This window comes from Eptatretus burgeri, chromosome 4 (assembly GCF_056783735.1).
Source record: "Eptatretus burgeri isolate ZD-2024b chromosome 4, Ebu_testis_v1, whole genome shotgun sequence".
NCBI classification, from domain to species: Eukaryota; Metazoa; Chordata; class Myxini; order Myxiniformes; family Myxinidae; genus Eptatretus; species Eptatretus burgeri.
In genome coordinates this window covers 93,124,853-93,151,786 of record NC_140964.1, presented here as the reverse complement: position 1 = coordinate 93,151,786, position 26,934 = coordinate 93,124,853, and the positions used below count along the sequence as shown (strand labels likewise).

Genomic DNA, 26,934 nt, shown 5'->3' with positions numbered 1-26,934 from the left:
TAGAGATAGAGATAGAGATAGAGATAGAGATAGAGATAGAGATAGAGATAGAGAGAGATATATAGATATAGATATAGATAGAGATAGAGAGAGTTATCGAGAGCTGTTTCACTGAGTGCTGCAGGTTTCTGTGCAGCTCTGTGCGGCAGCAAATCATCCAACCCCTCTGGAACCGGAGGTACTGCCTCATCACTGGGTCGACATCTTGCAACCTGTCAGCTACTGCCCTCATATCCTGCAGCACCTCACCCAGGAATGTGATGGTCAGGTTGGGCCTCACCAATGAAACACTCGATCTGCAAGTGTCCAAGCCAAAGACTCCATCTATTGTGAATAATTTTTCTTTTGACGCGAGACCAGGTGTTCTTCTTCTTCTTTTGTGTTTAGTGGAATTTTCAGAGCCACGAGGCTCTATATACGCCACACACTTAAACTCCGTGCGTCTGAGAATGGCTTTATTTAATTTCTGCACATGGTTAATAAAACGCTGTACAAACTTCACCTGAACCGATTTTCCAAGTTGAAATGGCAGAATTGAGCTAAACAGCAGTTCTGACTGCTAAAAAAAAAAAAAAGTTCATTTCCTCTGCCACCGAAAGTGAGAGGTTCTGCTTTCACCACTTTCGGTCGGTTTCTCTGTACGCAGGATATCTCAAAAAACAAAGTTGTGGATGGACCCAGATGAAATTGTGGATAGGTTGGGTGTGTTACAAAAACGAACGGATTCGATTTTGATGAAGATTCGGATCCGACAACTATAATTTTTAAAAGTGATTCTTCACCATCGAGAAATGGGGCTACACTAATATGTAGCACAATATCTCAAAAAGTTGCAGACGGATTTGGATGAAAGTTGGTGGACAGGTTGAGTGTGTGACCACGACAAATTGATTCAATTTTGGTGAAGATCCGAAACCGGATCTGGATACGAGAATTAGTTTTTAAAAGTGAGAAATCTGAGACGGCAATGGTTCACGAGCGGTATTTGACGATGTAGATTGTTTCAGAAGTCAAGGATGAGACAATGTGATCATGTTTGACCAAGTTAAAAAATGATCAACATGATGTGGTATGAGTGACGGGTTATTAGCTGCAAAATGTCGAAAACCCGGTTTCGTTCAACAACTTTAAAATTTTGACATTTGCATAACCTTTAAAGGTCACAAAACAATGTTGTGGACATTAAAATAAGGAAACAGGATATGTGCTGTAGCTTATTGGAGTTAGTTCGTAGAAGAAGGTCGAAAAACCGGTTCGATTCCCACAACTTTGAAAATTTGACCTTTGCGAACTTTAAAGGTCAAAGGTCAAGGATTATGACCTTTGGTGCAAAGCTTCCTCTGGAACATTCCAGGAACAATATAATGTCATATAGGCTATATGGCATTTCGCACTCCTTGGATTATCCATACTTTGATGAAATCAAAGTTTTAGACTTTAGGTGGGGAATGACCTCAAGATTATGCATAAAAAATATTGTCATCCGAGCTCTCAAAGTTTGGGCGGTCGTATGATTTTTTGTCATAATTCGAAATTTTCTAAGTTCGTGACCTTGTGACGAAAATGAAAAATCGAGCTCCGTGGGGCTATGCAGGTGCCATTGGGCTACCCAAATACCAAAACCCCTGCCAGATTTGACAAACCCCTCGGAGAAGATGGATTTTTATGTCAAAATTCGCAATTTTCTAAGTTCGTGACCTTGACATGAAAATGGGGGAAAAAAAAAAAAAAAAAAAAAAAAAATCGAGCTCTGTGGGGCTATGCAGGTGCCATTGGGCTAACCAAATACCGAAACCCCAGCCAGATTTGACAAACCCCCAAGGAGAAGATGCAAATTGAAATTGGCTACACCCTAAAAACACAATTCGCAATTTTCTAAGTTTGTGACCTTGTGACGAAAATGAAAAATCGAGCTCCGTGGGGCTATGCAGGTGCCATTGGGCTACCCAAATACCAAAACCCCTGCCAGATTTGACAAACCCCTCGGAGAAGATGGATTTTTATGTCAAAATTCGCAATTTTCTAAGTTCGTGACCTTGACATGAAAATGGGGAAAAAAAAAAAAAAAAAAAAACGAGCTCTGTGGGGCTATGCAGGTGCCATTGGGCTAACCAAATACCGAAACCCCAGCCAGATTTGACAAACCCCCAAGGAGAAGATGCAAATTGAAATTGGCTACACCCTAAAAACACAATTCGCAATTTTCTAAGTTTGTGACCTTGGGCCGAAAATGAAAAATCGAGCTCCGTGGGGCTATGCAGGTGCCATTGGGCTAACCAAATACCGAAACCCCTGTCAGATTTGACAAAACCCCTAGGAGAAGATGCAAATTGAAATTGGCTACACCCTAAAAACACAATTCGCAATTTTCTAAGTTCGTGACCTTGGGCCGAAAATGGGAAAAAAAAAAAAAAAAAAAAAACGAGCTCCGTGGGGCTATGCAGGTGCCATTGGGCTAACCAAATACCGAAACCCCTGCCAGATTTGACAAACCCCTCGGAGAAGATAAATGTCAAAATTCGCAATTTTCTAAGTTCATGACCTTGACCTTGGGACGAAAATGAAAAATCTAGCTCCATGGGGCTATGCAGGTGCCATTGGGTTAACCAAATACCAAAACCCGTCAGATTCGACAAAACCCCTAGGAGAAGATGCAAATTGAAATCGGCTACCCCCTAAAAACACGTGTTTTTTGGGCATGGCTCTGCCCATAATGGGCACACCATGCCCATTCTCAGGAAAACACAACTAGATCATGATATAAACCTCCCACCAAAATTTTATCAGGATCGGATCAAAACCCACGGAGCTATGCTCGGGACAGACAGACAAGCCGGTCGGCGGACATGGGAAGTCGACTACCCAATAGAACCTGACGCGTTGGGCCCGTTTGATGGGGAATGACCTGAGGATTAAGCACAAGAAAATTCATGATTCCAGCTTCAAGCGTTAACTCGGACATACCATGAACCTACCATACCAGTTTCATGTATATCTGACTCAGTCTCTGAGATATAACGAACTTCATTTTTTATTGTTTTCGACCAGGGTTCATTCAAAGTCCATCTTCTCCAACAGTTTTCATAGGATCTGGCTGGAAATTTTTGACAATATGGCTGAATGTACTGCCCAGAGTTACTCATGGCCCGATTTTTGGAAAAAATTATTTTTTTATGATTTTTCAAAAATTTCAAAGCCTAGATGGTGTGCATAGCAACGCTTCTCATTTGAACACAACTAGGTCATGGTATGAACCTCCCAACCAAGTTTCATCGAAATCACCATTGTATTTACTGAAATCGCCATTTTAAATACTGATAATAAGGGTAGTAGTACAAATCTCAAAAAAAAAAAAAAAATTTGAATTTTTTTTTTTTTTTTTCGACTAGATTGACTACCCAACAGACAGACAAGCCAGTAGGCGGACATGAGTAGTCGACTACCCTATATAACCTGACGCGATGGGCACGTTCGATGGGGAATGGCCTGAGGTTTAAGCACAAGAAAATTCATGATTCCAGCTTCAAGCGTTAATGCTGCAGATTGTTTTTTCGTTAAAATACCCCCACATTTAGAGGTTTTTTTGGCCGTTGCTAGGCAACAGAGGGGTACATAGCAACGGTTCTTTCTCACACATAACTAGGACATACCATGAACCTACCATACTAGTTTCATGTATATCTGACTCAGTCTCTGAGATATAACGAACTTCGTTTTTTATTTTTGACCAGGGTTCATTCAAAGTCTATCTTCTCCGACAGTTTTCATAGGATCCAGCTGGAAATTGACAATATGGCTCATAGTCTCTGAGATATAACGAACTTCGTTTTTTATTTTTGACCAGGGTTCATTCAAAGTCTATCTTCTCCGACAGTTTTCATAGGATCCAGCTGGAAATTTTTGACAATATGGCTGAATGTACTGCCCACAGTCGCTCGTGGCCCGATTTTTGATTTTCGAAAAAATTAATGTTTTATGATTTTTCTAAAATTTCAAAGTCCCATTGCGAGGCAACGGTGATGTCCATAGCAACGGTTCTCATTTGCACACAACTAGGTCATGGTATGAACCTACCAACCAAGTTTCATCGAAATCGCCATTGTATTAACTGAATTTGCCATTTTAAATACTGATAATAAGGGTAGTACAAATCTCAAAAAAAAAAAATTTGAATTTTTTTTTTTCGACTAGATTTACTACCCAAGACAGACAAGCAAGTAGGCGGACATGGGTAGTCGACTACCCAATAGAACCTGATGCGATGGGCCCGTTCGATGGGGAATGGCCTGAGGATTAAGCACAAGAAAATTCATGATTCTCGCTTCAAGGGTTAATGCTGCAGATTGTTTTTTCGTTAAAATACCCCCACATTTAGAGGTTTTTTGGCCATTGCTAGGCAAAGGAGGGGTCCATAGCAACGGTTCTCACACATAACTAGGACATACCATGAACCTACCATACCAGTTTCATGTATATCTGACTCATAGTCTCTGAGATATAACGAACTTCGTTTTTTATTGTTTTCGACCAGGGTTCAAAGTCTATCTTCTCCGACAGTTTTCATAGGATCCGGCTGGAAATTTTTGACAATATGGCTGAATGTACTGCCCACAGTCGCTCGTGGCCCGATTTTTGAAAAAATTAATGTTTTACGATTTTCTAAAGATTCAAAGTCCCGTTGCGAGGCAACGGTGTTGTCCATAGCAACGGTTCTCATTTGCACACAACTATGTCATGGTATGAACCTACCAACCAAGTTTCATCGAAATCGCCATTGTATTAACTGAAATCGCCATTTTAAATACTGATAATAAGGGTAGAAAAATAAATCTCAAAAAATTGTTTTTTGAGATTTTTTTTTTTTTCGACTCGATCGACTACCCAACAGACAGATAGACAACAATAACGAATATAGTGGTCACTTATTTTTTTTCGTGAACAAATTCTTCACCATTGAGAGATCGGGCCAAAAACAATATCGTATTGTATAGCATGATATTTCAAAAATGTAATGGGCCCGATGTGTTCTCGTTGATCAGGCATTGCATGGCGGAGGTATACACTCTCCCGAGTGCCCTTCTAGTTTGGAATATAACTGAAATTCAGCATTGATCGTTAAGGCATATATTTTTCAATACCTGTGTATTAACTGCACACCCAACTTTTACCTTTTTTTGCTGATAAAAAAGTGGGTTTTCACCAGAAAATACGGTACCTGTTTCTTCTCAATGAAGAGTTCATTAAGTTTACATCCAATTTTTTTCCCCCTCCCTCCCCAGTAGCACCCACTTAGCCAAGGTTGGTTCATTGAGACCCTGGGGCCACAGCACAACAAAGTGTCCTCAGTGGCTTCAGCACCTTAGCAGCAGCACAGCAGTAATACCAGATGGCTGAACCAAATGCCAATGTGGCTTCTCAACAGATGAGTCTTCCTTAGTTGGCATGGCTCGTATGGCCAAAAACAAACAAAAAAAAATGTCAGTGGCAACAAGTGGCCCAGGCTGGCTGGTGGGTAGTACAGACTTGGTGTCAAGTACAAGAAAGAGCCTGTGGCAGACATGCTGGTGGGTGACATCTGGCAGGGAAAAGGGCCTGCAACAAAGCAGGCAGGATGGTAGCAGCTGTTGATGGTTGTTTGGAGCAGGAGCATGCTCGGGGCAGCAGGTAAGAAGGTCGGCTTCAGCTCCAACCCAATCGTAATCCGACATGCCCCACTAATCCCTCTATTCTATTGCTTGTTCTTGTCCCTCGAAATCCCTCCGATCTAAGCTACCCTTCCCAAGCCCCTCAGCAGTCCTCGAACCATCCTCTCCCAGGAGGAAATCAAGGTGACTAAGGCTTGGGTGGCCTGGCCGTTCCTGGCTTGCTGGTGGAAAATGGCTTGAGTGGGGGGGGGGGGGGCATGCCTTCCCCTAAAGTCTAAACTCACAATTTGGGACCCAAACAGCCCTCACAAAATCCAATTGTCCTACTACTGTTCTCTTCAGTGGCCACAGACATCAAATTGGTGAAGGGTGAAGCATCTCTACTCTATCCTACTATTTTCAAGACACATTATCCATTTTATCCTGAGACTCCCTCCCCTTCTCGATTATGGTTTTACATTAGCAATTTACTCGTTGCTCTGCGTGCTGGTGCCCAACTTGATATTGGGGCTGGCACTCAGATTTTTATTTACGAAATCCTAAGATTTCGTAAGTATATTGATGCCTTCCTTTTCTGTTTGTTTGTTTGTTTGTTTGTTTGTAGGCACGATAACTCGAGAACGGAAGAAGCTACCAATGTCAAATTACATCATGTGATTCAGGAGGGTGATGGCTAGTGCTGATTAGATTTTGGTCAAAATCAGTCAAAGGTCAAGGTCACAGTGAGGTCAAACATAATTCCGTAAATTCACGTGGAGAAATGGAGTATTTTTGCTTCGCTCGACGTTACGAGTTCATTTTAACTTCGATTTTAATTTTGTCTTCGGTTTTTGCGATCGCTTAAAACTCGGTTGTAGAAATTCTGGTTTAAAAAAAAAAAAAATAGGATGTTTTGGAGACGTTTTAAGATTGTATAAAAAAAAATATTTCACTCGACGCTTCACGGGTCGTCCCATGATGCAGTGTGCTCGAGCAGACGCGTCGTTGAGTTACGTTAAGGTATAATTGCGTGGAGAAATGGAGATTTTTGCTTCGGTCGACGTTACGATTTTTGATGGTTTGATACAGAATCAACGTAGAAACTTCTGGTTTGCATCGCTACCTTCTCGAGAGACAGCTTTTATAAGACAAGGTCAGAGGTCAAGTTGACGATTTCGTAAGTACCAGTCTATGACTGCTTGTTTTCTCCGTTCCTTTGCACAATCTTGTTCCTGGCAAGTGTGGCCCCTCTCTGGAGGATCCCTGCCTGCATTCTAGCATGGCACCCCCAGAGCCACTGGGAACACCTTGCTAGCTGCCTTGCTCCATATTAATTCTGGGGGAGTGGTGGAGGTGGGATGCCCTCGCTGACTTCACCAAAAGGTGCCCGCTGTGTCACATAGTGCCTTGGATCCTCTGCCAGATACGTGGACCTACCTCAACAATAAATTGAGTTTTCCTTTCTTGACATCCAAGGCCTGCACCATGTCAGCGTGCCCTTCCTCACTGAGCTCTGGCGTACTCTTGGACCAACCTCCCAGCCTTTCAATTCACTTTTGCACCAATTTCAATTGTTCCTGATTCTCTCAGCAACAACAGCATCCATGTTCCAACACAGCTGAATCTCCGATACCTACCTATCACTATAATGGGGATTAATCCCCACATGAGGTGTGCATCCTTTTCTTCATACGCACACCTACTTCACACCATTTCATTCACTTAATAATTTATGAATTTTGGCCCACGCATTGCAATCACATTCAACTCTTGTAACAACATCCATTCCCCCGATCATCCCAAACCCCGGTGGGATGAGAGAAAGGAAGACGACGAAGGCATTTTGCTCAAAAAGACAGCCAATAAGAATCCGATTCAACCATACAAAATTGAGCTTTTACAATTCCCAATTATAATTTCAATCAATTAAAAATGTAAAATTTAAACAAGTCACAAAAACCTTCCAACATCTTTTTCTTGCGTATGGCAGCTTGGCTGCCGGGTAGCTATCATATTGTTGCAGCGTGACGATGTCGCTGATGCTGATGCTGTGCCCCTATACCAGTACAATGGAACTCATTTCGCTGACTTCGGAAGGATGACAGGCTGAGTCAACCTCACCTGGTGTTAATTCAGCGGAAAACAGGGCTTGAACTCAGAACCCTAAGATCCCAAGCCAGCCACCCGAACCACTAAGCCAACACCAAGCTCTTCCAACACCAAATTCTGCTCTTCCCAGGAAGCACCATTCCCATGACAACTTCATGCAACAAAAACACTTCCATCGCTTTCAAAAACGTCCATTAACATCCCATAAAGCTTATGTGCAACTTTGGGTGGCGACAAATCCTTCACCCTGTCTCGCCTGCTTCAAGATTTTTTGAATTTTTTTTTTTTTTCACACAATACTCTTACTCTATAATGGATGCTCACTGCTCCCTCTGTGCATCTTTTACAATATGATTTACCTCTGAAAATATCTAATACAAGGGTAAATTAAAGCTACTGGATCGCATGGTCCAAACTATTCAAAACACAATCGAGCTGTGGATCAAGACTCTCCCCCACACATTAAATTGTGAACATCCAATATGTACTTGAAGAAGGATCAAGAACCAGTGTGACCACTCCTCATTTTCATAAATGCCAAGGTGAGCCAATGAAAAAAGCCAAGAATTCACAAGGTTTCGGAAAAGCAATGATAATAGAAAGCCTATACAAAACCAAGACACTAAGGTGAACAACGAATAGCCAAGATCTTGTGAAAAAAGCCAATGAGTGGTCACACTGACAAGAACTCAGGCAATATTTACGCAAGTATAAAATATATGGCTCAATTGTATAAAATGTTTTTTAAAGGAAACCTTTCATTTGAAATTCAAAATGACCAAGACTTCAGTTCCAAGAAAAAAGAAAAAAAACAAACAAGACAGCTTCACGCTGTGGAAACCAAAGCTTTTCAGATCATTGGCATCTCCCGCGATGAGGCTGAGTCTTTGGGCCTCTCACTCTCTCACCGCAAGTAGGTCGATGGTCCTTCTGTCTTCTACCGTCTCCACCGGCCTCACCCCCCTGCTGTCTGCAATTTGTCCCCACCATATTTCCGCAGGTAGCTCAAGGTCCGCCAACAATCCCCTTCTGGTAAAACTACCAAAATCATGAATCACTGCTCACCTTCACTCTTTCATTGCTCTTTTTCCCACCTTTGGAATAAACTCCCTCACTCTGTTCAATCCCATTCTTCCCTCCAGGCCTTCAAAACAGCTGTTAACCACCACCTATCGTCCCCCATCCAAATCCTCGATCTTTTCTACCCCCGTTAATCCACCCAAGCCCACTTCCTTCAAATTCCCTGCTTTCCTTCCTGAAAGTCCCCGTAATGTCCATCTTGTATACCCCGTGTTCCCTGCCCCATCCCTCTTCCTTCCACGGATCTCCTAATGTCTCTGTTCCCCACTGTTTTGTCCTTCCCACGTCCCTCTTGTCTCATGCCCCCCTTTGCTGTGTGTTAGCTCTCATACGAGCCTTGACAAGGTATAAAAAAAAACCATTTCTTAATGATAAAGTATTTTATTTATTTTCCACTTTCCTCACTCATATGATTGAATGCCTGTTTATCATGGCTTCGAGTCTGGGGTTCTTTAAGAGAAAGTAGAGCTGTATGCTACTGCGGTGCCTCTCCAGGTTGCGGATAGGGGAATGGCCCACAGATATGTGGGTTACCGGTGTTTACCAGGGTGGACAATCAGCATCACATGTCCCAGCTGGAGGTGGGTAAGCACCCAGCACCTCCACCTCCTTGAAAAGCCTCCATAAAGTGATGATGGAATGTGTCTGGTGGTTTTGGGTCGCCGTAAAAACCTTTTTGCCCCCAGTTATCAGTGAAATAGCACGCAGCTTCTGTTGCAGTAAGTGCAGTTCCAGATATACTTGGATTCTGGTCAACAGATGCGGTCCTGCTCGAGGTCGTTGTCTGCTCAGTTTCTAGAACCCGGTGGCAGATCTTGCAGGAAAGTGAGGTGGTGATTGGGCCTGCATGAACCATCACTACTATAATCGTAGTGCAGGCTGTCATGCAGCCAAAATCGCACCAAGTCCTGTGGCGAAAGGAAGTGGCATCGGGAGCAGGCGAAGAACAGATCCGTTGACTACGACAGCTGAACCAATATAAATGATATCTGAACCGATACGAGTTTTCAAATTAAGAGCTTGGAGCGATTTCATGCATTATTATTATATGATACAATTTTCCACGATCCACTCTCACAGGCAAATGAAAGTATATCATCGAAATATCTTTTTCGGCTTTGAGGATCACATTATCGTCCAGACTAAACAAGTGTTAAAATCTGATCATTTAAAGAAATAACGCGTCTTGTAACTTAGCCGATATACCAATTTACTTTAAGCAAGCAAGGCTATGGTCCCTCCTCCTCCAAGCATTTATATATCATCACACACACACACAAATTTTCCAAAGCATTAAACATCTTTTCTACTGTTTGGAGAATTATATTGAGTGAACAAAATATTTAGGAACGTGCCAAAATTAACCAGCTTCAATAAGCGAAATTATTTAATGCATTCACTGCTTGACATCGTGCTCTGTCACCCGGAGGGACTGCTTATCCATAGTGTTCGCCGGATCTGTGTATATTTTCAGAGGTTTTGCGAGGTGCTCTGCAAGGAATCGAAACAAACCTGGTGAAAAACGGACGTTTTAAAATAAAGTTAATGTTTGCGTGGACCGCGACCGATATACCACATGACGCAGCACAGATGAGCGAGCAATGTGTCGGATGATTTGCAATTTTTATTTCATGGATGATAAAAAAAAAAAACTTTATATCTCCAGGGTTGTTCTGCATTAAACAGCAACTCTTTTGTGGATAAATTCATTATTTGAATGAATTAATTTTATTTCTTCAACTCATGTGGGCCGGCTTTAAAGTTAAGGGGATCATACATGGTATGCAGCCACAGCTTGGCCAGCCATTCCTAATCAACCATTTAATTGGAGGGCTTGCTGGAGTGCTTAAGTCACTTGCCCAGCGCCATAGTCGATAGCTGTACCGCGCTACATCATTCTGAAGAAATTGTTCCCTCACTGCGGATGCTTTTCCGACACCCTGTCAACTGTGGTGAGAGGCCCGCACCCCGTGAGAGGTGAAATAACACCTGATTTTCGAGCCATTTGCCGTATTTTCGAAATTACCGAGCCTTTTTTTTTTTATTTTTATTTTTTTTTTTTTACACCCATCATATGCAGCTGCATATAAAGACTAATATTTGTGAACATATCCCTGGAACATCTATATAAATGCAACGTTTTTCGGTGAAAGCTACTCAAGGTTTTTGGGTTGTATATAGTACTGACTGTCGTCAGTCATCACACAAATCCACCCATCACATCCACCCAAGCCCACCTCCTTCAAATTCCCTGCTTTCCTTCCTGAAAGTCCCTGTAATGTCCATCTTCTATTCCCCATGTTCCCCATCCCATCCCTCTCCCTTCCACAGATCACCTAATGTCTCTGTTCCCCACTTTTTTGTCCTTCCCACTCCCTCCCCTCTTATCTCATGCCCCCTTGATGTGTGTTGTGTGTTAGCTCTCACACGAGCCTCGACAAGGTATACAAAAAAAGTCCACCATTTCGACACATTTCCGGTCAAGTTATCGGCATGACCTCCACAATTTAACATCACGGTCCTATCCTCATGTTGTAACCCAAATTTGATAGCATTCTGACAGGTAGGTTTGAAAAAGAAGATTTTGAAAAGAATTAATGCGATTTTTCCCAAAAGTTGACGAAGTCGGCAATTTTAAAACACTTCTGGGTCACGTGATCCCCATGACTTCCACAATATAATTCACATCCCTAACTGACCATAATGTTGCAACCCAAATTTGTTGGCAGACTGATAGATGGGTCCTGAGAGGATGATTTTGGGAGGAATTTGCACGACCACCATTTAGACACACTTCCGGTCATGTGAGCAGCATTTTTTTTTATATGTTCATGGTTCCAGTCACAGACTAAATAATCCTCAGAGGCCAAGCCTTAAATGAAAGAACTGTATTGATAGAAAAGTAAGGAGAAAGAGAATAGTCTAAGAGTTTGAGGAAGTAAAAAAAATAAAATAACAATCTTCTTTTTGAAAGGTGGAAGGTCATAAGTGTTTGGGAAGACGTGAGAAGGTAAAGAGTTCCAGAGTTTGGCAGTGGAGGGGAAGAAACAAACATCGTAGCGGCCCACCCCCGAGTTAAGGATGGCCACACAATAAACATGTGATGTAGTGGCTTGTCTTGGTCACATTGGTAGAGTTGACAAGTTGGATAACTTTGTATTCAATTCTGTCCAGTAAGTATGTGGAGCTGGAACCTCTGCAGTTTTGAGAGCAGTACTCCATACAAGGACGAATCAATCCTTTATAGAGCGTGGCCATACAGTCTGGAAACAGATAATGTCATTGTTACAGTTTGAAGATGTCCTAGATGAACGCATTAAGGTGATACTGCTGAGTGGATGCGAGGGCTGGTCATATCGATGGATAGTAGAGCACTTCAACGCATGTCATCTCGGAAGTGAAAATCAGACACATGAATCAGGGAAAATCAGACACAAATCATCTGAGGCAATGCATCATGGATGCATGTGCAGGAATTAATGGAAATGCTGCATCAATGCACCGTGTTCATTGCAATTTTGCACAGCTCAATGAAATGTGCATTTCTCATGAAGGACACCTTGAACATGTCATGGAACATATTTATTGAAATGCAACATCAAACCATTTATAATGTATATTCATCTACGTTTCCAGACTTTATGGCCACCCTGTATAGTTGGAGCAACTGTTCAGAGGAGAAGAATCTTCGACATCTGAATAGGAGTCCTAATTTATTTGAGGCCGACTTAGCTATTTGCGTAATGGGTGGATTCCAGGATAAATTTGATACTAGAATGCCTAGTCGGTTTATTATATCACATGGTGTAATTGTGGAGCTTTCAGAGAGCGAGAGTTGGAGAGCAAGAGAGCTAGAAAATTGAGTTTTAAAAGCATTAAACTTAACTTCATTACATTTTCCCCACTGGGAGATCTTGTCCAAATCCAAATTTAAAGAGGTGTAATGGCTGTGATGAAACGAGATGTAGATAAAGTGAGAGAAGACTGGGCAGATGGGAAAGACGTGGAGAAATGTAATGTTGAATCATCACATAAGACTGCATTTGGTTATTTGTGGAAGAAAAAAGGTCATTGATAAAAAGAAGGAAGAGTGTTGGAGACAGGACAGAACCCTGGGGGACACCGCTGTTGATAGCGAAAGGGGGGGGGGAGATGTTGAACCATCAACAATTACAGAAATAGAGCGGTCGGAGAGAAAGCTCAATATGAGAGAGCAGAGTGAAGGAGGAAAGCTGAAAGAGGGAAGCTTGGATATCAGACCTTGATGCAAAAACTCTGTCAAAGGCTTTTGAAATATCAAGGCCTACAACAAAGGATTCCCCAAAGTCTCTCAAAGAAGAGGCCCAGACATTTGTAATTTCGGAAAAGGATATTACCTGTTGATCTTGCCTTGCGAAAGCCGTATTGGTGGTCAGATAAGAGACTGAGATTCAAGATTATTGAGAAAATGGGAATTGAGAAGACATTCAAATACTTTGGAAATAGTAGAAGTCAGAGCAAGAGGACAGTAGTTAGAAGGGTTTGAACCATCACCCTTCTTTAAAATAGGCTGGACTAAGATATGTTGCCAGGAAAGAGGAAAAGTTTGGGTTTTTAAACAAACAAGGACAAATGTGTCCAAGAGCCGTGTCAGAAAGTATTTGATTACCTACCAACCAGTAAGAATTCCGGCTCTCACAGACCTGTTCGTTTTGCGTTTCAGAAGCCCTCCCATTCTACACTCATTACCTCTATTAACTGCACCTGTTTGAACTCGTTATCTGCATAAAAGACAGCTGTCCACACTCAATCAATCAGACTCCAACCTCTCCACAATGGGCAAGACCAGAGAGCTGTCTAAGGACATTAGGGACAAAATTGTAGACTTGCACAAGGCTGGGATGGGCGACAGGACAATAAGCAAGCAGCTTGGTGAGAAGGCAACAACTGTTGGCACAATTATTAGAAAATGGAAGAAGTTCAAGATAAGTCAATCTCCCTCGGTTTGGGGCTCCATGCAAGATCTCACCTCGTGGAGCCTCAATGATCATGAGAAAGGTGAGGGATCAGCCCAGAACTACACAGCAGGACCTGGTCAATGACCTGAAGACAGCTGGAACCACAGTATCAAAGAAAACCATAAGTAACACACCACGCCGTCATGGATTAAAATCCTGCAGCACACGCAAGGTCCCTCTGCTCAAGCCAGCGCATGTCCAGGCCCGTCTGAAGTTTGCCAATGACCATCTGGATGATCCAGAGGAGGAATGGGAGAAGGTCATGTGGTCTGATGAGACCAAAATAGAGCTTTTTGGTTTAAACTCCACTCGCCGTGTTTGGAGGAAGAAGAAGGATGAGTACAACCCCAAGAACACCATCCCAACCGTGAAGCATGGAGGTGGAAACATCATTCTTTGGGGATGCTTTTCTGCAAAGGGGACAGAACGACTGCACTGTATTAAGGGGAGGATGGATGGGGCCATGTATCGCGAGATCTTGGCCAACAACCTCCTTCCCTCAACAAGAGCATTGAAGATGTGGCGTGGCTGGGTCTTCCAGCATGACAACCACCCGAAACACACAGCCAGGGCAACTAAGGAGTGGCTCCGTAAGAAGCATCTCAAGGTCCTGGAGTGGCCGAGCCAGTCTCCAGACCTGAACCCAATCGAAAATCTTTGGAGGGAGCTGAAAGTCTGTGTTGCCCAGCGACAGCCCCGAAACCTGAATGATCTGGAGAAGATCTGTATGGAGGAGTGGGCAAAATCCCTGCTGCAGTCTGTGCAAACCTGGTTAAGAACTACAGGAAACGTTTGATCTCTGTAATTGCAAACAAAGGTTTCTGTACCAAATATTAAGTTCTGTTTTTCTGATGTATCAAACACTTATTTCATGCAATAAAATGCAAATTAATTATTTAAAAATCATACAATGTGATTTTCAGGATTTTTGTTTTAGATTCCGTCTTTCACAGTTGAAGTGTACATACTTGTTCTCCCCACTGTGTGTGTGTGTATGTATATATATATATATATATATATATATATATATATATATATATATATATATATATATATATATATATATATATATATATATATATATATATATATATATATATATACATACATATCTTCTTCTTCTTCTTCTTTCGGCTGCTCCCTTTCGGGGTTGCCACAGCGGATCATCCGTATGATCCGCATAGTGATTTGGCACACGTTTTACGCCGGATGCCCTTCCTGACGCAACCCTCGTCGCCTCTTACGACACAGGGATTATATATATATATATATATATATATATATATATATATATATATATATATATATATACATATATATATACACATATATATATATATATATATATATATATATATATATATATATATATATATATATATATATATATATATATATATACATACATATATATATATATTGCATCATTTGCGAAAAATTATTCTGCCTATTGATTTTTAAGTGTACATTTTTTGTATAACCATCATCGAATTAAGTTGTAAATGGGATAATCTCAGTTTTTGCATATTTTACAGTAAGCATGGCGACTGAAGATCGAAAGGAGTTCCGAAAATATTGTTGCGATCCGTTCAGCTGCCATAAAATGAAACAACGAAAAGATCTTCGCAATGTGTCAAATGATATGTTGATGAAATTTTCTTCAAAGGTGAAAAAAGATAACAGACTTTGCACAGAAAAAAAAAACTCTGTTGTCACCAGAGCGTATTGAAGAATCATCTTCGACCAGTTCGAAATTATCATCAGAAGATACTATCGAAGGCATTGCAGAATCTATTTCGACAGATGAGGACGAGGAGGTTTTTGAGCGAGAAGCAGAAGTTTACCGATTAAAGCAGTCGTTATTGATGATAGGCGAAAGCCCATTTGACAAACGAAAGGCGGAAGGGAACCCAGGGTACGTTCCTGAAAAGCGAAGTAAAGTGGAAGATTCTGCGCGAAAGAAATTAGAACCAGTTGCTGGACCAAGCACTGGAGAAAACACAAAATACAGCATCAAAATGTGATGAAAACTGCATGCCAGAGGTGATCAAAAGCCTCAAAGAAATATATGTTGTTTCGAGCCGTTCAGAGCAAATACATATACCGACAATTTTTGCAAAGAATATGAGGCATCAGAGGGATGATGAGTGAGAATTCAGTTGCTCCCAAAGAATGGATGTGCAAGCCAAAAATTTAGAGAAAGAGAATGGTATGCTGTCGTCTCCAAATCCCAAACAGGGTAAAATATTGCCTGACGAAGTGAAATCCGCCATAACTGAATTTTTCCGAAGTGATGAAGTCAGCCGAATAATGCCAGAAAAAAATGACTGTGTGATGGTCAGAAATGAACATAGAAAAGACAAAATTCAAAAGCGCCTGGTACTAAACAATCTCAAGGAACTGTTTCAGAAATTGAAAGAGAAGAACCCTGGCTTAAAAGTTGGATTCGCGAAGTTCGCCATGCTCCGTCCCTCGGAGTGTGTCCTGGCCGGTTCAGGCGGTACACACAGTGTATGTGTATGTAAGATACATCAAAATGTGAAACTCATGATGTTTGGTTCCAAAATGCCACAGATAGCCGAACTTCCTAGCTATCATCATGTGATAGCACGCATAGTTTGTAACCCAGTACAACCGGCATGTTATTTCAGAACTTGTGAGAGTTGCCCATCAATTGAAGACTTCAAAACCGAGCTTCTGATTGCTTATGAACTTGAGGATATTGATGAAATTCAGTTTAAACGGTGGACATCCACCGACAGATCTGAACTGAGCTCCATGGTCCTGCCTTTGGAAGAATTCACGAATCAATTCTGTGAACGCGCGGTGAAATTAATGAGACACGACTTCATTGTCAAGGCCCAATCTCAGTTTCTGAAAAATAAGAAAGATGAAATCGGTGAAGGAGAATTTGTCATTATTAGAGACTTGTCAGAGAACTATTCCTTTGTCGTACAGGATGCGGCCCAAGGATTCCATTGGAACTGCTCTCCAGCGACAATTCTCCCCTGGGTTTACTATTTCAAATCGGACGATGGCAAATTAAACCACGATTCGTTCACGATTATATCGGAATGCAATACTCACGACGTTGTCTCAGTCCACCTCTTCCAAAGAATGCTCATTGAACACTTGAAATTTAGCTTTGGAAATGTAAAGAAACGTTACTATTTCTCAGACGGTTGCGCTGGCCAATATAAGAATTGCAAAGCCTTCATAAACCTATGTCATCACAAATCAGAGTATGGTATTGACACAGAATGGCTTTTTTTGCAACAAGTCATGGCAAGGGCCCTTCAGATGGAGTGGGAGGGACAGTCAAATGAGAAGCAACACGTGAGAGCCTGCATCGACCTTACGACAGTCAAATTATTTCTCCAAAAGATATTTTCGCCTTTGCTGAAAATGGTTTGAATGAAATGAAGTTCGGTTATGGGATCCAAGAGGCGTATGACGAGGAAGAACGAAATCTGGAATAAAGGTTAAAAACGGCCAAAACCATAGCTGGAACTCAAAAACTTCATGTTTTTATCCCTATTTTTGAAACTGCTCTTCAAGTACGCTAATTCAGCCTAAGCGAGGAACACTGTATCGAGTCAGCTCTTTCAAAATCCACACTAACTTTTCACGGGAAACTCAGGTTTTGTCGCAGTGCACTATGATGGAAAATGGTGGCTTGCCTGCATCATGGAAGCCTTTCAGGACACTCATGAAGTTAAAGTGAATTTTCTTATTCCAAACAGGCCCGCAAATAGTTTCTTTTTTCCTGACATTGAAGATCACTGCATTTTAGATATTTCTGATATACTTCTTTCCGTAGAACCAAAAACTGCTACAGGTAGAACCTACACAATCAGTAAAAAAAGAAACACAGCTGTTAAATAAAACATTGGTTGGCAAAAAATCTTGACTATAATATGCTAGGAAAAACTCTTACTCATACGAGTATCGCTTCCAGTTCCTGCATGTGCATGTGGAAAATTTATGTACAATATACTGATATAGTGAATTGGAAATCTTGTGTTCAAATATTGTGCTATGTATTGTGGTGTATTGTGTGTCCAGCACCCGAGTCCCCGAACAATAAAACCATCATCACACTTGAACCCATTGAGATCCCATTTTCATTTATGCTGAGGTGCTGGAGTATATGAAGGGGTTTACTCACACAAAAATAATAATAAATAAATAAATAAATAAATATCGGGACCATCGGTTTGGCTGGGGAGTGGGGGCCCAAGGTCAAAGGGCGCCCCAAACTATAACTTTTGAATTACTGTTTTGGAGTGATTTAATTTAACGCGATTCGAAAGATATCGCTTTTACGAGCATTTTGATACCAAGATCAGCCAAATCGGACCACGACAACCTGTGATATGGCCTCTGGAAGATTGTGGGGCAGTGGGGGTGCCCAAATTTGGGGGAGGGGGGCTAAAATGGGCCCTCATGGGCCCACAGGTATAAAAATTGGTATTTTGAAGTTTTTTTCACCCAAGTGAATAAATGACCAACATATGGAGAGAAAATGAGGTATTAGTGTTGGGAGGGTATGTACACTTGACATGGAATGCTCCCAGTGTGGAGTTCGAGGAGAAAAGAAGAACCAAAAAGAGTTGCTTTATCGGTCGGAGAGACAGCGATAGTATCATCAGAATGGAAAAGCGAAGGAAAGGTAGAGTGACAGAAGTTGTTGGAGATCCTTTCAGCCAAGGACCAGAAAGATCTAGTCGTGGAAGATGAGAGGTTGTCATATTTCCTTTGAATTAAGGAATGTTTCACCTCACGAATGACATGTTTGCAATTATTTCTGTCAGATGTGAAAGCTGAATGCGAGTCGGAAGAAGAAGAGTTTTTCCATATCTGATATGCCACATCCCTTGCACAAATGGCCGCAGAGCAGGGAATATTGAACCAAGAATTGGTAGGAGAGATAGACTTGAAAGAGGAGGGGATATAAGCCTCCATTCCTGCAACAATAACCTCACCTATATGTTCAGCAGAGGCATCACCCGAGGAGAGGCAGTTGTCTTTCCAGGGATGGTCAGAAAAGAAGCTTCGTAAACTAGTCCAATGCCAATACTAGCGTTTCATCGGAGAAGTGGTGGTGGTAAGGCCGAAGTCACATTTGCTCTCCAGCGAGGATACGGCGGCCGTACGCCCTCTGAATTGACAGAAACGTGCGGCGGCCGCAGAGTTTCTGAGGTGGCCTCAGGGTGGCCGTTTGGCTATATTTTACAGGTCGTAAGGTCGCCGTGGAATTATAGCGCGGAGTTACAACTTTTTTCATTTATACGTTCGCCGTAGCAATTCGACAAGCCAAAACAAAAGAACTGGTAAAAAAATAAATAAATAAATAAACCGACCCGTATCTTGCCAAAAGGTGACCACATGTGACTTCTTTAAGGTCACACTGAGGTGAACAGAGCTGCTATCCACGAGGAGCGACTCCTTGAGGAATATCTGCCGACGAGAGATTCCGATGAGAATAGTTCTACAGAGTAACCATGAAAAATATGCGTTTGCCTCATAACATCACCAAATGACGTCATAATGTCTCAAGCTTGACATATCTAGAAAGCACTCAGAGGTGTTCAATTTGAGGTACTACACGATATGGTTCCTAAAACTTGAAAATTTGACCTTGGGGTCAAATATGTTTGACCTTTGGCGCTAACCATGAAGGTCAAGGCCAATCGCCACCAAAAATTAATCAGCTGAGCACCAGACCATGAACTATATTCCCATGAAGTTTGAAGACGATCCGATCAAAATTAATCAAAAAATAAGGGTTTCGTCGACTCCCCTGATTTGTGACAAAGTGACCTTGACCTTTGACCTTCAAATTTTTATGCGCTGAAAGGGACCTATATAGGCCTCTGATATGCGAAGTTACAAGAATTTCAATGATAACTGTGCTCTGCAGAGTGATTTATACGTGATTACAGACTAAAAAAAAAAAAAAAAAAAAAAAACATATGAAGGTCAAGGCCAATCGCCACCAAAAATTAATCAGCTGAGCGCCAGACCATGAACTATATTCCCATGAAGTTTGAAGACGATCTGATCAAAATTACTCAAGAAATAAGGGTTTCATCAACTCCCCTGATTTGCGCCAAGTGACCTTGACCTTCAAAATTTTGTGCACTGAAAGGGACCTCTATAGGCCTCTGATATGCGAAGTTACAAAAATTTCCGATGATAACTGTGCTCTGCAGAATTTTTTATACGTGATTAGACAAAAAAAAAAGAACATACAAGCTGACTCACATATCTTGTAAAAACTTCATTTTGGCAAGATAAAAATAACATTCGTTACCGTCCGTCTGGCCGCACGTTCGGCTTAGGGACCCCTGCGGTCCCCCTGCGGTCGCCTTGCGTCTGCCTTTAAAATCTATGGCCGCCGCAGGAACGCCCTAAGGTCACCGTGCGACATCAAATCAAAGACCGTACGGCACCCCCACGTTTTCGGTCTCCACAATTTATAAATACGCCATGCGGCTACCTGAAAAATAAAAACATATGTGACTGTTACATTGTGTGACCGTGGAAATACTGCAGCTGCCGTATAATTGCTAGTAGCCGTAGATTTTGGAGACCCCCACGGCCGCCGTGGCAAATGTGACTTAGGCCTAAGTAAAGTGATGTGCACAAGACTGGTCAGAAGAACCAATTGGAGGTGAAATTGTGTAGCTGTAATGCAACGGATTGGAAGTGAAGAATAAATCCAAAGTATTGGAAGTGTCGTCATGACAATCTGGGATATGGGTAGGGTGGGTAGTACATTTTCCATTCTTAATTATTTGGAACAAATTAAGAGCTACAACTCCCTCAACATCTGTGTGGGAAGATTTCAGACACTCCCTGGGGTGTACATTGAGGTCTCCGAGAGAAAGAAATTCTGCTCGAGGGTATTCGGATGTCATGGTCTCATGGCAAGAATTAAGATAGTCAAATAAAGCTATGAAGTTTGTGGAATTGGAAGAGCATTAAATGAAACCGAAAAATAGTGATGGTAGGGAGACAAATCTTAAGCCAGATGACATCAAAGCTTGGTGATTGTCCGCAAGGTGTATAGCAGGCTCTGGATGTTGGAGTAGACACAGACTCCCCCTTTGAAGCGGAATCGTGAGTGAAGGTTGCAGTTCAAAATGTTAAAAGAATTAACAAGAACGTCATGTGACAATTGGGTCTCTAAGAGAAGCAAGATATTAGGAGAGGAACTTGCTGGATGATGTTCAACAGAGGAAAGATTCGAAGAAAGACCACGGATGTTGGTGAAACGAATTGAAAAAAAATTACCCCCATGTGGGGGTGACAGTCATCTCTATGTTTTTTTACTATCATAATCGATGAACCGTTGCCAGATATCTCCTAAAATGATAGGTTTTGAAAATGGCGACTTTCACAACTTTCGTGACCTTGACCCTGACCTCGAATCCGGGGAAAAAATATGTCGTTGGGTATCACTCATCGGCCTCTACCCACATACCAAATTTCATCAAGATCGGAGGTAAAAAGTTTTCTTTGTACCGGGAGGTGTTTTTGACCATCTTCCAGGTTACGTGGCGGCCAAACGGGACGGAAATTCAAAAAAAATCTGTCCGATTACATACAAGATAATATTTTTTACTATCATAATCAATAAACAGTTGCCGAATATCTTGTAGAATGGCAGAGATAGGTTTTGAAAATGGCGATTTTTATAACTTACGTGACCTCGTGACCTTGACCCTGACCTTGAACCCGGACAAAAGTTATATCGTTGTGCAACACTCATCGACCTCTACCCACATTCTAAGTTTCATCAAGATAGGAAAGAAAAATTGTTGACGGACGGACATTTGGTCCGGCTTTATTAGGTCATCTCTGTAGAGATGACCTAAAAAGTGTCATGTTGGTTCAAAAGGCAAGGGTCTCGAGAGGGACTGATACTACGACTGCCTGAGCACCCCCCCCTCCCCTCTCGTTGGCAGCAAAGGAAGGCAAGTCACTGGAGATTCTTCGCACCCCAGAATGGCAGGAATTGGGGGCCATTAACATTTCGGACCTTATCAAATTTAATTGGTGTCTGAGAGGAAAGAGATAAGAGAATGTAAAATGAGGAGTGAAAATGAGTGGGTAAGAAAAGTGTGTGATGTTTGTTTGCAAGAGAGAGATTAAAGCTAGGTGGTAGTTATAGTTTGAGTGAGACAGAAAGTAAGACCAGCAATCCTGACATGGAGTGTTCCAGGTGGTTCCGGGCACCACTTCAATGCTACTAAATCAGAACAGTAGTACTACCCTGAGTGTTTCCTGTCTACAACCTACTACCATGGACTCCGCAATTTATCAGGACGCTATCCTAAACGTTGCAACCCAAATTCGGTAGCATTCTGACTGGTGGGTCTAGACAAGATTTTTGAAGGAATTTACACGATTGACAAAAATTGACGATGTCGGCCATTTTGACATCTTCCGGTCCGGTCACACTTCCGGTCGTCACACTATCATGTGACCGGCAACTTAACATTCCTACCCTGGCCTAATGTAACCCAAATTTGATAGCATTCTGACTGGTGGATCAGGAGAAGAAAACTTTTGAAGATTTTTACTAAGTCGGCAATTTTGACATACTTAAAGTCATGTGACCGTAATGATTATCATCTGCAATGATCTTTGTGCTTACAGTCTTGCTCTACTGATTTGAGACTTGGACTCTGACCAGGGATCCGAGACGGAGACTCAATTCCTTTGGTACAAGGTCTCTTCGCGCATCCTTGGCTATCAATGGTCGGACTTTTTGTCCAACGAGTAGTTGCTGAGACTCAAATGAAATTTGTCACCTGCATAATCCATGAGCGTCAGCTGCGGCTGTATGGAGATGTGACTCGTTTTTCTGACGCTGATCCTATTCACTAGATTCTCTCAGCGAGGGAGCTTTATGAGTGGAGGAGGCCAATGGGCTGACCACGTCCCTCGTGGTTGCAGCGGATTGCTCAACATCTCAAGGAGTCGGGGATGGCCAGACAGAGGCCCCTGAAGCACTGGGGGAAAGTGGATTCAGTGACTCGCTGCTCCGGCGCATGCTCCCATACCTGACCTGACCTGATCGATCTTTGCAATTCCTGTTACCAGTCAGAAGAGGAATGTTGCTGTAAAATTTTGGCCGGATCGACCCAGTGGTCTGGCTGGAGAAGCCAAAAAAAGGAGACTGACGGACGAACAATACCTTATCTGGAATGTAAATTCCAGATGAGCTAAAAATAAAAACAAGTACCATTCTTATGGGATGCTAAAAAGGTGTGTGTTTTTTTTTTTTTTGAGAATCAAGAATACGTCACTGTTTGGAGATTTTTTGACTCAAATCCTGACTAATGTCTTTGTTTGAAGTTATTAATTTATCAATTTGCATGTTTTGCAAGATTTAGCATTTGACACAGCATCACAAGAAAGCAGATTATTTCGAGTTCTGATAAAATATTCTGTTAAAATAAAATGTAAAAGTGTAAATACGGTGTATCGAATGCCTTTTTGCGACAACTTCGCGTTATACGAAAACAAATTACAAAAGCAATCAACCAAGTGTACTTTTAGTCAATTCAAAGCATCATATCATGGTAGCAAATGATTTTTGTTTGATGGAAGAGCCAAAGCTTGGATGAGATTCGAACAGTGAGCGAGCAATGAAAAGGGAAGGCAAACATCACCGACGGAAAAACAATCAAACTCGCAGCGATGTATTGATCAGATTAATCATAAACCTCCATCAACATGGATGTCAAACACCGAGAATTCCTCAAATTAGGTTATAATAGGAACTACGAATGAGGAAAAACTCGTGTAAAGAGCGGCGAGGTACATTCACAGCAATGAAGATGACAGAAAAAAAAAGGGGGGGGGAGAAAATCTGAAAGAACCCATAAATGCAGGGTTAGAATGATATCAAAATCAATTGTGTTATGCAACTACACTTCAGCAACAATGCTGGCGTTTCAATTTCAGTCCAAAGTTCCAAGGTCAAAGATAATGGAGCTATAAAAATAAACAAGCAAATAAATAAATAAAATACTCGATGGAGCAGCCTTTGTGTTTGAAAGCAAAACAGCTCAATTGCAAAATGACAGCACAGCTTAGGAGAGTCAGAATCTGGATCGTCATGTTCTGCTGAAGCGAACAAGGCACAAACAATCCTCAGACCCATGGTCGGTCATGTAAACTCGGGAAGATCCAAGTGACTCTTTCACACTGCCCCTTTTGGATGGTGGTCCAAGTCATCACCAATTTGGGATGTCCCTCTTCCTCTCCTGTTATGCCACCACACGACAGGACGTTTTTCAAGCTTTGTCTTCAGCATTGCAAGCAACTCGCAAGATTCAACGTCAATGCTCGAGTCGTACACAAGATCTTGCAGTATATAGTCTGACGAGTATATATGTATATAGCCTGATGAGACGTCAGTATATATATATATATATATATATATATATATATATATATATATATATATATATATATATATATATATATATATATATATATATATATATATCTTGCAGTATATAGACATTTTCACAAGGGGAAGGGTTACCTTACAGTTGCATCTCGAAGAAGGAAGAGATTGAGATTTTCGGTTTGAATAAAACGTGTTTTGAATTAAAAATGGGAAACCATTGTTCACGACCATGACTTCATCAGGACCTCCAGTCAGAGAACCGCGAAAGTGCATTCGAGTACAGTATGTAATTTGTAGACAATGTCATACATTTACCCTGATAAACTTCAGAACGGTTTTTTTTATTAACCTGGTACGAATGCTAAATATATATATATATATATATACACAAAACAAAATATAATAAAGTCCCCGTGGTATCAAAGGAGTTTCAGCTTTATTTTCGAAAACCGAACGACACTCGTATCGGAAGCTTGGGAACCTTGGCAAAAAGGCGACGACTGAACTCGAACAAGCATGGAGATAGAGTAAAACAAGATAACAATAAATTATGTCATCCACCTCGTGTGGTCATTTAAAGATAATCCGCAGTAACGGTCATAAGCGAGATTACTGGGGGATAATGCACATACAGCGGGAACTTCGAACGTGAAAAACCAACTTGATATATCACCGTCGCCCTGTTCACGAGGCCTAGCCAAACTAGTACTAAAAAAAATCGAAAGTATTACCGTCTTCTCAACAAGGTCAACCGCAATAATAACTACACAATCAGGTGGAAATTGGTGATTTCTCCTCTTTTTTTCCCCACAGACACAAATCGAACGTCGAAAATAAAGTAGACAAGTTCGGACGAAGCGTCCGATTGGGAGATCGTACCTTCACAAGACGTTGTGTGGCCGCCATCTTTCCTCAGGGTTACAACGACGTCGACTTCCTGTCACGTGAGCAAGTATTCGTGCAAAACGTACGCCGTGACGTCAACACGTTCGTTTAGAGAAGTTATTCGTCACATGTTGTGGAAGGATGTGCAATTGAACGAGTGCACCTTCAATATCATAACGGTCGCACGAATTTATTTTACTTCGTCGTTTTTAAAAGTTATTCTTGATGGAAGTTATATGTTGTAAACTCCTCCCTCACCCTCTCCTCATTCCCGATAGTTTTCATTCATTCTCCAATGCTTGGAGTAACAACACGTTCACCACACCAAAGTTTCCACTCATTCTCCCTCCAACGCCTCAGCTGGGAGACAACGAGGAAAACCGCTGTCCTCGTGTCTTTAATTCAATCAGATGATCAAATAACTTTAACTGATTCAACTTTATAAAACAGGCTGGCGAGAGAGAGAGAGAGAGAGAGAGAGAGAGAGAGAGAGAGAGAGAGAGAGAGAGAGAGAGAGAGAGAGAGAGAGAGAGAGAGAGAGAGAGAGAGAGAGAGAGAGAGAGAGAGAGAGAGAGAGAGAGAGAGAGAGAGAGAGAGAGAGAGAGAGAGAGAGAGAGAGAGAGAGAGAGAGAGATAGAGATATAGAGAGAGAGAGAGAGAGAGAGAGAGAGAGAGAGATATAGAGATATAGAGATATAGAGATATAGAGATATAGAGATATAGAGATATAGAGATATAGAGATATAGAGATATAGAGATATAGAGATATAGAGATATAGAGACATAGAGACATAGAGACATAGAGACATAGAGACATAGAGACATAGAGATATAGAGATATAGAGATATAGAGATATAGAGATATAGAGATATAGAGATATAGAGATATAGAGATATAGAGATATAGAGATATAGAGATATAGAGATATAGAGATATAGAGATATAGAGATATAGAGATATAGAGATATAGAGATATAGAGATATAGAGATATAGAGATATAGAGATATAGAGATATATATATATATATATAGAGAGAGAGAGAGAGAGAGATATATATATATATATATATATATATATATATATATATATATATATATATATATATATATAGAGAGAGAGAGAGAGAGAGAGATATATATAGAGAGAGAGATATATATATATATAGAGAGAGAGAGAGAGAGAGAGAGAGAGAGAGAGAGAGATATATATATATATATATATAGAGAGAGAGAGAGAAGAGGGGAGAGAGGAAGGGAGGAGGGGAGGAGGGGAGAGGGAGGGGGGAAGAGAGGAAGAGAGGGGGAGAAGAAGGGAGGAGGGTAGAGTGAGAGGAAGGGAGGAAGGGAGGAGGGGAGAGGGAGGAAGGGAGGGGGAGAGAGGAAGGAGGGGAAGAGGGGAGAGAGGAAGGGAGGAGGGGAGAGGGAGGAAGGGAGGGGGAGAGAGGAAGGAGGGGGAAGAGGGGAGAGAGGAAGGAGGGGGAGGAGGGGGAGAGAGGAAGGAGGGGAAGAGGGGAGAGGGAAGGAGAGGAGGGGAGGGGGAGGGGGGATAGAGAGAGAGGGAGGAGGGGAGAGAGGGAGGGGGGAGAGGGAGGGGGAGAGAGGGAGGGGGGAGAGGGAGGGGGAGAGGGGAGAGACTGACTGACTGAGAGACTTTGACTTTTATGTCCTTTTATTACAAGAGAATAAAACAATTTATCAAGGAGAAACATTTTTCATCAGACAACAAAAGTACATATTCAAGAATACAAGGTTACATCATGATAGCAAAAGTGATCAGTCTGTGATTAAGAGACCATTTTGAACAGT

General features: G+C 41.6%; 1 protein-coding gene across 3 annotated transcripts in view; it reads right to left on the bottom strand.

Annotated features, from left to right (window-relative positions):
* LOC147028686 (ubiquitin-conjugating enzyme E2 L3-like) overlaps positions 1-25,269 on the bottom strand; it is a 114,538-nt gene extending 89,269 nt beyond the window's left edge. The window contains exon 1 of one of the 3 annotated variants that reach the window (XM_085879360.1): positions 25,122-25,269. In XM_085879360.1, the coding sequence (XP_085735486.1) occupies positions 25,122-25,148 (27 nt within the window). In that variant the 5' untranslated portion in view covers positions 25,149-25,269. Of the gene's footprint in view, positions 1-19,173; positions 19,216-25,121 lie in introns of those variants that run through there. The other 2 variants (XM_085879363.1, XM_085879361.1) reach the window with 2 other exon arrangements.
* Between the last annotated feature and the right edge of the window lie 1,665 nt (positions 25,270-26,934).